Below are 14378 nucleotides of genomic sequence, written 5' to 3' on the forward strand. Positions count from 1 at the left end.
GAAGCATAAGTGGCGGAACTCGATGGCTCGTTGTAAAGTTTGGATTTCTGGTTTGAGGAGTAAGGAAGAGAGAGGTTTGCTCGATTGGTAGAAGAAGCCATTGAAGATGGGGATTGAGTGAGGATTGGTGAGGGACTCGGGGCTTCCCAGACCAAAGTTTGCATCTTGAAGACAAACAATTAAACTACACACACTCGGTTACTCCTCTGCTACTTCTTTAGTCTTACACCTTTTTACAATAAAAGACATTATTTATTCACTTTTGTTTATGTTGCCTGTGGATACCTGGACACACTTGAAATCAAAGTATTCATATTCATTCTTTGAATTAAATACATTTGTAATTAATTAAAATCCCATGAGAGAGGCATTTCTAGAGCTTTGGGATGCTGAGAAGAAGCATGAATTTGTGCACTACAAGGTTGGAATTGAAACATCAGTAAAAGCTTAGCTTAGAAGTTTGGAATGTCTCTCATTAATTGAAGATATTATTAGTCATTCACTTTACAAAGCATAAGGACTTTCAAAATTGAAAGCCATTACTTCAGCAAGAAAATCGCTGAAGCAATTTGAAGATCGTCAATTGGGGTGAACGAAGGGAGGAAACTTTTAATTTCAGGAAGGGGTTAAGGAGAAAAAGACGATGAAGGTGTTGACGTTGGCATTGTGGAGGAGGTTGATGTTGGTGAAAATGACGAGGTAGAAGACGAGTGCATAACCCACCACCCCCTTTGGCGAACCTTCCACGTGAAAAAAGTATAGAGTTAACTCAGTTTCAGAAAATGAAAAGTGATGTGATACAATTAGCTAGTTCAACCTAATTTTAACGGTGTTAGTTTTGGAGGACGAGAAATTACAGTTTTCTTAAACACAAAGATCAAAGTGTACCAAAGTTTGAAAAAGAGACTAAATTTAAAATCACATGATAGTTTAGGGACTAAAAACATATTTAACTGTTATATCTACATCATCACTCCTTTTTTTCTATAATATCTATTTAATATTAAAAAAATTATCATCGAAGAGTAGTAAAATAGATATAGCTTCTTTCATATAAGTTGAGTGATGTTTCATTTTCCGATATAAAAAAGAGTGTATATGTATATTGAAATATACTATTAAATAAATAAAAAGTCATTTAATCTTTTAACAAATTTGTGATAACGTTTGCCTTAATATTTTAGTTAATTCCTTGAAGTTGATGTACACGTCCAAAACACGTGGCGTGATGGATAATGTGGTCCCACCACTTGGCAATCATGTAGAGAAACGTAACGGACAAAGTTAAATTAATTAGATTCCAATTTATTTATTTATTAAAAGGGAAAATACTAAAAAACAGAAAAAACGTGACAGCAGTTCGTCAACATGACACGTGTGCAGCTTAGATCACTTTGACACGTGCGATGTGTGTTGTACCTAACACCCACCAACAATAAAATTCACTTCTCACTAACAAATGTCCAAAGGACATTAATTGAAGATTAGTTCATAACTAAATTAAATTATTCTAACCATCATAACAAACACACTTTTTAAAATACTAATAACTTTTAAATTTTTGGAAAAAATAAACATTTTTTTAATTCTTAAATAAATTTTGCTTTCTGGCATTTTTGAAATATGTGTTAAGGAGTTAAATCTAATGAAATATTTTCTTTTTAGTATAAGAAAAAAATTAATCTTACACATGATGAATCATGATTTGAATTTTTGATAAGAAGTATTTATATTTAGTATTACATTGTGTTTTACGATATTGGTTGAAAAGATAATACACGTATAAAAAAACTAATCTTTATAATTGTAAGATTTTTTGTTAATCTTTTCAATTTAAAACATTTTATTTTGGTCTCTAGTTATAGGTTTACAACATGTTCATATTCCCTTCAAACGTTGAATAACCTCTTTTGAATAAATTTAGTCTATTGATTATTTTGAACAACACTAGTCAATATTTGGACCAAGTTATCAAACTAGGCAAATTTGCCTCAGATATTACGAAAGTAGGCAAAAAAATTTCGAAAGACAAGTCGTGGGGAACCCAAACGACTTCTAATGAAGAAGTCGTGTCCCCCCTGCACGACTTCATCATGTTCATTTGACCAGGATTGAAATCGTGCATCTCAAAAACGACTTTAGGGTATAGTAATCGATTATCACATGTTGTAATCGATTACCATACCGTTTTTAATAAAAAAATATAAAAAAAATTGAAATCGTAGGGGAGTTCACGACTTCAATAAGAGAAGTCGTGCACCCCAACACAACTTTACTTTCTTTTAATTTTTAACTTTTATTAATTAAAATCATTTATAATTTCTAAAAAATATTTTAAATGTATTTAAAATAATTAAAATTATATTTAATTAATAATTAAAGTTTTTCAATATTATTAAATAAATAAATTTTATACTTTTAATTATTTTTGTAATTAAATTAAATTTTTATAAAAGAATTTTAATTAAATAATTTATAACTATAATTATTATAATTATCTAATTAAAAATTCAAAAAAATTTATATTTCATTATAATTATTTTTTTTTTAATTTTAATTATTATAGTATATTTTTTTACAAATTATAATTAATTAATAATAATTTTTTTCATTATAAATTATTTATCCATTTTAATTTATGTAATTACAATAATAATAGTTATAAATTATTTAATTAAAATAATTTTAAAAAATGTGATTAATTTAATAACAAAAATAAGTTTATTTATTTAATAATATTTAGAAACTTTAAATATTAATTATATATAATTTTTAATATTTTAAATACATTTAAATATATAATTTAAAAATTATAAATCATTTTAAATAAAAAGATAATAAAGTGAAAGTGTATGGGGGGAGCACGACTTCAATACAAGAAGTCGTTAACCCCCTCCACAATTTTAGTTATTTAGTCTTTTTTATTAATTTAATTAGTTTATATTTAATAATTTTATTAATTTAAATAGTTTATAATGAAAAAAATTATTATTAATTAATTATAATTTTGTAAAAAAATATACTATAATAATAAAAATTAAAAACAATAAATTATAATAAAATATAATTTTTTTGAATTTTTAATTAGATAATTATAATAATTATAGTTATAAATTATTTAATTGAAATTCTTTTATAAAAAATTTAATTTAATTACAAAAATAATTAAAAGTATGAAATTTATTTATTTAATAATATTGAAAAATTTTCATTATTAATTAGATATAATTTTAATTATTTTAAATACATTTAAAAATATTTTTTAGAAATTATAAATGATTTTAATTAATAAAAATTAAAAATTAGAAAAAAAGTAAAGTTGTGTTGGGGGTGCACGACTTGAAGTCGTGAACCCCCTACGATTTCAATTATTTTTATATTTTTTTATTAAAAACGGTATGGTAATCGATTACAATACGTGGTAATCGATTACCATACCCTAAAGTCGTTTTTGGGTGCACGACTTCATGAACAGGATGAAGTCGTGCAGGAGGACACGACTTTTTCATTTGAAGTCGTCTGGGTCCCCAACGACTTGCCTATTTTCGTATTTCAAAATTTTTTTTGCCTATTTCCGTAATATGTGAGGCAAATTTGCCTAGTTTGGTAACTTTGCCCAATATTTGACTAAAAGATTAAAAATTAAACTATAGGAACTAAGTGGGATATTTTTAACTATAATGACTAAAAGGAAATGTTCTTATAACTTTAAAAAGCAAAAGAAAAATTAAATCTTAAAACAATACCATGTTTAGCTTTATGTTAATATTTAATAAGACTATTGAATAGAATGGGTCATTTGACTATAGAAATAAATAAATAAATAAAAAGAACTTTAACAAAATCATTAAAAGCATAACTTATTTGTTAAAATACTAATCCGTTTTTAACATCTTTATAATTAGAAGACCTTGGAATGAAAGTCCACGTTATAAATTCAACTCAAAATCTTTTAGTTATGGAATGTTTGATCACTCCATTCAAGAGAAGACTGACTAGTGAGAATGACACCAATTTGAAATTCATTTAATAACAAAACTTTTGATTCAAAATGTCAAAAGTATTCAAGAATTAAAATATTATAATTTATCAAAGGATTATTGACAATTCAAAGCTCGTTCCTTTCCACATTTAAATAATTTTATTTTATATTTACATGATCCTAAATTTAGTAAACTTAAGATAAAGTATATAGAACCACATGAAAACAAATATAACACAAGTTTGTTTCTATAAAGTTCAGATGCTTTCAAATATCTAGTCATATGTGTATTGTTTCGAAGTAAAGAAACTTTAAAATTTTATAAGAATTAGATAATTCTTTTTCTTTCAAAAGGAAAATTTAAAAAGCAAAATTATAGTAATATTTTCCCCAAAATTTGAAAGAGTAATTTCTGAAAAACAAATAGCATCTTTTTTTAAAAAAACAAAACATATGCCACTTTTCTTAGAAAATTTTATTTTGTTAGACTATATCATCATGATAACCCTAACCCATTTTGATTTTTCATTATTAAAATTAAGTAATAATAAAGTAAGTAAATAAAAAACTAACATTTTAGTACATCACTTTTTCATTCACTAAAACGAGCCACTAACATAAATTTTAACACCATCTTATTATTTAAGTTTATGTTGGATTAAATCCTATAAATTCACTTAAGATGAATTTTGATCTTAATTTATGCATTTTAGTGTTTTGATTCTCCATGTGAGATCTCCAATAACAAATGTGGGAGAAAAGTTTCAGTTATGAAGTGGAAGATCTACATGGTTTGTATTTAGGGTTTGGAAATTAGGATTGAAAGGAATGATTGGTAGCTTACCTACCATATTAAGCAGTTGCACCAAGAAAAAAGTATAACTTTTCTTCTTTATTCTTGAATGGATATTAAGATGAGGTCATAAAAAATGTATAAACTTTTTCTATGTTGATAACTCTTTGATAATTAGATCCAATGAAATAAAACAAAGTTTAGATATTAAAGAAAGAGAAAAGTGTAAGGATAAGCATGAGAAAGCATATTGTGGATCTCTATTGATGGAGTTCAATGATATTTTAACTTGAAAATGATATGAATTTGTTTGGTTTATGGTTTCTATCAGACTATAGTGATTTTTTGGATGATGTACATATCATCTGTGCATATAAAATTTAGGATTCAATCAATTTTCACAAGCCTGAAAGTTGTGGGGATAAGTTCTATACTTTGTTATTGTTTTTTTTATAATGACTTATTCAATATCTTCGAAATATTGTGTGAAATATTGTAAGACCCATGAAAAATATTTACCTTAATAGTAACAATTTTATTACTAGTAGTAATAAATTTCTTTGTGAATGAAAAATATAATAAGTTTATAAAATGTGGAAAGATTAATAAGAAATTTTGGTAGCTTAATTGGTAGAAAATTTTTGTGTTAGGTTCAAACTCTTTTATACCATTTTGTAATATATATATATATATATATATATATATATATATATATATATAAGTAAAATTAAATTTAAAATATTGATAATGGAGAAAACATTCATATTTGAAGTCATTATATAAGGAATCCATTATGAATCCATTATGTAAGTGGTGAATCCATTATATAAGTGGTGAAATTAAAATAATAAATAATATTAAAAAAAATGATGAAATGTAAAATTTTTGGACTATAAATAGCCATGAGGGGGGAGACTATTTTGCACAAAAAAGAGAGAGTAAGAATCAAGTGAGAAACCTTGAGAAATAGAGAAGAAAGAGTTAGGAAGAAATTTTTTAGTTGCAAGAAGAATAGAGACTCTGGAGGATTTTTCGGGGAAAACGAATTCGGAGCAAGAGAAGTCTGGAATAGAGGTAGGGGAGCTAATCCTTCTTATATATGATGTTTATACATGTTATGATCATGAATATGAGTTATGAATATGTTAAAATTTTGGTAATGGTAATTATCTATTCATTTGTATAAATTTAGTTTTCATGATTATAATTTTCTTATTTTTGCATTACTGTGGTAAAACCTTCCTTTTAATTGTTTTTACCATTGGATTTAGCTAAAAATTTAATATATGAATCCTAAGACCTATTTCTTCACTTTGACCGTTCGGATCATCAATTAGAAGTCTCTACTTGGAGAAATAAATCCTGCATGTTTAAGTAAATTAGTTACCCCTATAGTTCTGTTACTGAGTTCTCTCGATAAAATATAGATTCTGACCTATTTGACCGTTAGATCAACCTGAAAATTTGATATATGATTCCTAGGATATATTACTACACTTTGACTAATCAGATTTGTAATTGGAAATCTATGTTTTGAGAAATTAATTTTGAAAGTTTGAAAAATCTGATGAACACTATATTTCTGTTCTTAAGTTATCATGGTAAAAACTTCATATATATTTCATTTAGCGTTAGATTGAGCTCAAACTTTAGTATGTAGTTCATAAGACATATTAAGTCATCTTGACCGTTCAGATTTGTAATTAGATGTTTGTGCTTAGAGGAATTCGTTCTGCATTTTGAGTATAACCGAAAACCACTTAAAATTATGTCCCTGAGTTACCTCGGTAAAACCTCAATATCTATCTAGTTAACCGTTGGATCAACCGGAAATTTTAATATGTAGTTTCTAACACATAGTGAATTACTTTGACTGTTCAGATTAGAAATTGGAGTTACAGATTTAGAGATATTAATTTCGTATCTTCTCATGGATCTCAATATTGCTTAATTTCTGTTTTTGGACCATTTATACAAAAATTATGAATTATAATGATTGTATTTTATTATATTGGATTTGAATTTATGCGTCTGAACATGATGTGATTTATGTATATGAATGTATGATTAATGTTGTTTGCTTAATAGATTGTTATGTACATTTATGTATGAGGCTTGGGTGGTTGAAAAGAACATGGTTGTGAAATATAATGATGTATTGGAGTATGAATTGGACATCTCAGGGTGAGATGATTGAAAGTGGTTGTGTGGGGTATTGTGGTTGTTCTGTATAACTGTATGGAGCTTTGAACTGGTATGTCTATCCCTACACTCAAAGCATTGTTCATGCTTAAATAGAGAAGAACAATGTAAGTGGTGAGAGTATAAGGAGGTCCTCGTCTATAGTCTTAGAGTTTAGACATAGACAGATTGGGGGATTTACCTTGCTAATGTTGGGGAGTGCCAGCTGAACTATGCAAGTGCAAAGTCTACCAATAGTTCGACAGTTATACAAATCCGGATGAGTCGTGTGAGTGTTTGAGTCTTAGTTTTAAAGGGTATGTTTAATTGTTCTGTTATGTGTGATGTCATTTTACCATGTGTGTCAAAGTAATGGATGAGTATCTATGATGTGATTGTTGTATGATGGTATGAGTGTGTCTGACATAATTATTATACGAGGTTTGTTGAGTGCATCAAAGTAAATATGCATGTTTCATAAATGATTGGTTGCATATTAGCCCACCCTACTTGTTTGTGTTTTGTGTTTGGGTATGTGCGATGATCGTATAATTCGTTATACGGGAGCAGATGAAAGAATGTCGTCTGACTCAGTACCAAAAAAAGAAGGGATAGAAGAACTCAAGTTATAGTGTTATAGTTAAAATTTGAGCCCAAAACATGTAATGTTTATATATATATATATATAAATATATATATATATATATATATATATATATATATAAATATATATATATATATATATATATATAAATATATATATATATATATATATATATATATATAAATATATATATATATATATATAAATTATGAATTTTCAAGTGTGAGAATTTGGGATGTTACAAATATTGTGTTCTAAATGTTTGTTCCTTTGCTACTAATAACACTTAAAAGGAATATGAACTAATAATCATCAATGAAATAAATTTTTAAAAAGTTAATCACTCTCTCATCAAATCCAGGATGAGGATTTAAAGAAATCATATTATCATAAAACTAATTTGAAATAAATTGTAGTAATCACCATTTACTAGTGTATTTGGAAAAACTTCTTTCTCCGCGATTTTAAAAGGGAAAAATAAAATGAAATATTTTTTATTACACTAAAATTAAGTTATAGCTAAACTAAATTGTTAAAACCATTTACTTTAATTTTTCAATAAAATAAATTTTTAACTACGACAAAATTGCCTTTCCTTCCAAACAATCGTGAGAGTTTATAATTTTCAATGATTTGAAACACCGTTTAATTTCACGTTATAATTAAAAGAAATAGATTGATAAAAGTATTAAATACTTTAATTTTCTTAATTGCATGAGAGAAAAATTGAAATTAAATAAAAACAATATTATTCTTCTTTTCTTTTAGAAAAACGTATAACTTTGACAAAATTATTCTTAAGAGAGTAAATTCTTTCTTTTTAATTAACATAAAAAAAATAAGACAATTCACTAATTTCCTTTTACATTCTTTATTCGGTTAAACAAGTGGAAAAAATAATACACTTACTATCTATTCCTTTTCTCTCTTTATCCTTCCCATCTCTTTTTTATTTCTCTGTGGCTATTTACCACCTAATCCAACAGACAATACAAAGAGAGGCCTTTCTATACATCACCAACCTTAACTGAAGACATTCATGACCAAAACACGACAGAGATTATGAGAACAACAAATGCATGTACAAAGGTGATTCTGAAGATTAGCAGTGAACTGAAAGTGAAAGATGCCAAAATTCTAATGCCAATCAAATAAAGAAACGTGCAACTGTTTTTTATCACATTACTATCATTGCCTACCATTCTGATTTTGATTTTATTAAAGATAATTTGGGTAGTTCAGTTCTATAGATAGTATCCTCTATTTGCAGTCAATCCCAAACTAATCATGTACATTTTTTGGTAGCAATTAAAATTATAGTTCAGAAGCTTCTGATAACGCAAATCGTATACAAGCTTGTAGGCCAAAATGATTACACAAGGGGTAATAATATAAAATATGGCGAAAATCTAAGTTCTCAACTAGTGGTATTCTGACTCTTGCCATGTTGAATTTCCTCTAGACATTCCTTGGCACGTTGTACTTTGGACTGGAGATAGAAACTCCCACTCTTGGCATTACTCTCAAACAAACTATCGTATTTCTGCATGGCAAGAAATTAAAAATGATTAACACAATAACAGTTTAGCCCTTTGAACTGACGGATAGTTCAGCATTAAAAATTGGGAAGTCAAGAACATTAATCTTAAAATCAAGTGCATTTTAGAATCACAATATATATATGGTTAATGGAATTTTTTTCTCCTGATAAATTGCCAGGTGTTGGTTTTCGCCTCACTTTTAAATCCCCTTTACTTTTGTCATTGCATTTTCTAAAAATCTAAACTTTCATTCCATAGATCTGTTAAGTTACTGTGCAAGTTACTTGGTAATCTTTGTAACCAACATCCAAGTAACGAAACAGAAATTTCACCTTGTTGCACAGATCATTATGTTGTGTGTAGAAAATCCAAGAAAAAAATGTGGGGGGTTTAAATTGAGCAAAAATGAAAAAAATTGGCAATTTTCCAAAGATGAAAAACACCAGCAAAATACATTATATAGCTAGTATTTTATCGCAAGCTTCCGAGAGATTAAAATTTAAACAAAACATATGTTCATGTCTAATGGACTGAAAAATATAAGCAAATTCTAACTAAGTTAACTCTATTTAATGCCATTATTAAACATTACACTTTTCAAAACTGTAATTCCTTTCTAAATGTAATTCCTTTCTAAATGAAGCTAGGTTTTTCACTAGTATGAGTTCGAAGGTAGTTTTAGTTATTGAATTCCAATTGAAGCCTATTACTCAATATGCTGTCCTCCAAAATGCATTTCACACATTAGCAAGTTATAAATTTGAACACAAATGGGTAATATACCTACAACATAAATGATATACTAACCTTGATAATATCCTCCCAGGGAGTTTCCGCGGAGACACCAAGAATCTGTCGAGCCTCTTGCTCTGTCATTGCCTTGCTAGCTCTGCGAATGGTATTTTGTATTGTCTCCTGTGCAACACCAGTTTTTGCGGCATCTGGAATTACATAACATAATGTTAAGAAAAATAAGATCCAGAGCTGCTGTGTTACCATATCTGTGTGTTTAGTGTGAGATAGACTAGGCCAAGACATTACGAAAAGAAGAATAAAGACACTAAAATGTGTATCAGAGTCAAAACAAAAGGTATTTGACAAAGACCACAGAATTACCGATAGAATGGAGGAACTACTTTGTTACAATTTTCCATTAAGTATCAGAGTTATATCATCAAAAACTTCATCGAGAGGAAATAGCCTAGCTTGTTATCCTCATTAATTTAAAGAACAAAATAATGCTTGGTGAATGAAGGAAGTTCCAGCTCTTAATGGATGAGAGAAATGCCAAAACTTTTGCAAACTGAAAAAGGAACCTATGTTGCACCACGAAACTACAGAAGTGATGGATTAGCTGCTAAAAGGAAACAACTAGCGTACCAAAACTCAGTTTGAATACGGTTAAGAAGTGGACTTCAACCCCACAAAACCAGCTTGTAAGATAAAGTTTGCACCCACTTATATATTATAAATTGACCTTATCTCTGATCGATGTGGGACTTTCAATACACCTCCTCACGTCGAGGTATATACTTCTCGAGCGTGAGAGTGAATATTAATGAGTGGTCCAATAACGGCCTAATAGCAGGTGAAACAACATGCCCAACAAACAACAAATATATCGCTAGGATAAGCTCTAACCAAACTCTGATACTATGTTAAGAAATTGAGAGAAACTAAAAAGTCTTCTTTTTCACTTAGTAAATCTGATACAAATTACTACTGCATTTATAGGAGAAGTAGTTCTGAAAAGTAAAAGGGCGGGAAGCCCCTAACATAAATATTAATAATAATAAAGACATTATATTTCAACACTCTCCTTCAAACTAGAGCATATAGATCATATGTACCAAGCTTGGAACATATAAATTGAATTCTAGGCCCCTTAGAGATTTGGCCGGAATGTCTGTGAGTTGTTCATTAGAGTTGACAAACTCAGTAACAAGATCCTTTGCCAACAACTTCTCTCTAATAAAATGACAATCAATCTCTATGTTTTTGTTCTTTCATGAAACATTGGATTAGAGACAATGCGAAGGGCAGCTTGATTGTCACAATACAACTTCATATGCTCATTGTCACAAAATTTCAACTCTTGAAGGAGTTGTCTAATCCACACAAGCTCACATGTAGTTAGAGCCATAGATCAATACTCAGCTTCAACACTAGATTGAGCAACAACACTTTGTTTCTTACTTTTCGTAGATACAAGGTTTCCTCCAAGTAAAACACAATATCCTGTGGTAGATCTTCTGTCAATTGGACAACCAGCCCAATCTGCAACACAATATCCTTCAACTCGAGTGCATCACAATATCCTTCAATTGAAGGGGAGTGTTGATACCAACTTGAAGAGTTAGAGAAACTGAAAAGTCTTCTTTTTCACTTAGGAAATCTGATACAACTTACTACTGCATTTATAGGAGACAGTAGTTCTGAAATGTAAAAGGGTGCAAAGCCTCTGACAAAACCCTAACATAAATATTCATAATAATAAAGACGTTATATTTCAACCGCTACGATAGACTCTAACCAGGCTCTGATACCATGTTAAGTAGACTTTAAGCCTAATTCAACCCCACAAAACCGGTTTGTAAGGTGAAGTTTGCATTCACTTATATATTATAAATTGGTCTTATCTCTAGTCGATGTGGGAAGCCTAATTCAACCCCACAAAACCGGCTTGTAAGGTGAAGTTTGCATTCACTTATATATTATAAATTGGTCTTATCTCTAGTCGATGTGGGACTTCTAACAGATACTAGATGATTCACTACTAAGCTATCCATCAGCCTAGACTGCTATAAAGTATACCATGGTAGAAAGTCATATCATGCAAAATCTATACATTTTAAGAAAGCCTATAATGAAGTCTAACATATTGTATCCACTGCAAATTTTTGAAACATGAGTGTAGCACCTATTCAAATGAACAAGGTATATTTAAGTTAATGGAAACCCGGTGGAGATGTGGAGGTCTAACAAAGAAGTTTCCTGGATGAATAGGTTTGAGGCAACCAAAGAAATTCTTTAGAGACAAAAGGGAGTCCAGTAGTCCAGTTCAGAGGAAAAAGGTCAATTACGAGGTCACATATTGTACTGAAATGCAAGTAGAATGAGAAGCCTGAAATATATTGTAACTGTAGAGTGTCAAAGAAAAAGAAATTGAACAGATTGATCTACTAAACTCTGATAACACCTGCAGTGTTGTATGGAGAATGACGGGCGGTTAATGCAAAATTGTGCAAAAGTTTACAGTCACAGAAATGACGCATGAATGGGCAGCAAGGATAAGACGGGTGGAGATCACAAGACAGAAAGTTATGAATATTTATGACGGTTCACTAACGTAAAAAGCAATGCACACAGGTGCACACGTGACATGAGATTATAAACTACCCGTGTCAAGTTCAAGCTTGACAGATAGGTGGAGACCGTGGTAATTACCGTTTGATACAAAATGAATCTTGTGCAATAAAAATCACTGTAACACTAGTTTTTGCTCCCATATTGCTTTTGATATTGTTTGAGTCACAATTCTCCTTTGAATCGTGACCTAAAACGTGTATGAAATTGTGTTTGGCTAGCACTCCAAAATTGTGTTTTCTATAAATCCCCTGCCACCCTTGGGCAAATGCTAAAGACAACAAAAGCATAGCACCTACATATCTTCAGAAAACAAACTTAGCTGCTAAATTCTTAAGATGCATAGAAGTATAATATCCACTAAGTGATAAATCATTTCGGGGTTGGAAACTAACTTAACATCTGCACAAATATATATACAAAATAAAAATAGATGAAGCCTAATAAATAAACCAAACACCTAGAAACCAGAGAATTGCATAGTAAATTAGTATGCAATTACACTCATCCCACGGTTCGCAAATCAATAGACAAATTTGAAAGGCTTACTAGTGAGTGCTTGACGATATGCCTGAACAACTGCTCTTGCCAAGATTCCTCCACCCATTACAAGCAAGTTCGCAAGAATCTTAGCAGCCTGCACAAACAGAGCAGTACTGAAAATTATCATCCAAAGATAACAGATTATTTCTCTCTTTCACTTTTTTTTCTCCCTTTTGATGATACATAGATAAAAAGCGTGGGTTAGCCCTAATCTAGGTCTTGAAACTACGACACCCCAAAACAAACTAAACTACACCAACACAGAAATCACAACCCAGTTACATGCATAACAATCAATGAAAACAAAATAACCAAGGTTGGCTACAAAAACAAAAAATTTATAACACCCTTTGATCAAACGGCCATACCTGCAAATAAAACCCATCTAAAATCTAAATCTCATGAGACAACGAGAAAAAAAGAAAATCAAAGAGGAATCTATAGAAGAAACAATAAACCCCTTCTGATACACAAGCTTGGATTCTCGATTCCCTGATGCACAGAAGCTAAACAGCATATAACAGAGAGTTGATAGAAAAAACAATAGAAAAAGAAGAACATACCATAGCTAGAGAATCAGCAATACGAAACCCTTGCGATAAACAAGCTGGGGGGTTTTCTTCTTCTCTGTAGATGAGAAAATATAAGCTTGCGGACCAAAAATTGAGTTAATTTTTTGGTTTAAACACGAAACAAGGATTATCTTCTTCTACAAGAAAATATGCGTGCGGAAGAGGAGGAAAAGAATACGCCGGTGGTGGAGGAGGCTAGGGTTCCAATTTGAGAATTGTAAAGCTATTCTGTGACAATACATGTTTAGAAAATTCTGGAACCTCTGCAATGACTAAACTAGACACCATTGTATTAATCACGTTATAATAAAATAAAATTAATAATACCATTTAGTTATTATATGTTCCCAAAGATACACATATGTTTAATTTATTTATGGCTTAATACTTTATTTTTGTCCTTCGATAATGTCAAATTAGTTCATCCTTTCAAAAGTGTCGTTTATACAAATTTAACGGAAGAAATTTCATTGACATAAATTTTATTAAGTAAGAACGTAACTCACACACTTTTTAAAAAATGGACTAATTTAATATTATCGAACTGAAACTGGGACAAAATAAGATATTAAACTTTTATTTATTTAACTTATTAAATAATAATAATAAATAATAATAATTTTAACTTTTTTTTTCTATACTTCTATAGTGGATTATTTTATATATATATATATATATATATATATATATATATATATATATATATATATATATATATATATATATATATATATATATATATATATATATATATATATATATATATATATATATATTTCTAATTTTATGTAATTTT

At 29.2% G+C, this 14378-nt stretch overlaps 1 protein-coding gene across 1 annotated transcript; it reads right to left on the minus strand.

Annotated features, from left to right (window-relative positions):
• Positions 1–8680: 8680 nt before the first annotated feature.
• On the minus strand, positions 8681–13843 carry LOC124845123 (mitochondrial import inner membrane translocase subunit PAM16 like 2-like). Its single transcript, XM_047322171.2, has 4 exons — positions 13574–13843; positions 13017–13104; positions 9909–10042; positions 8681–9103 (listed from the first exon to the last, which is right to left on the minus strand). Exons 1-4 carry the CDS (start codon positions 13574–13576, stop codon positions 8978–8980), a joined length of 351 nt encoding a protein of 116 aa, XP_047178127.1. The 5' UTR covers positions 13577–13843; the 3' UTR covers positions 8681–8977.
• Between the last annotated feature and the right edge of the window lie 535 nt (positions 13844–14378).

This window comes from Vigna umbellata, chromosome 4 (assembly GCF_029865625.1).
Source record: "Vigna umbellata cultivar VRB3 chromosome 4, Vumbellata_1.0, whole genome shotgun sequence".
NCBI lineage: Eukaryota > Viridiplantae > Streptophyta > Magnoliopsida > Fabales > Fabaceae > Vigna > Vigna umbellata.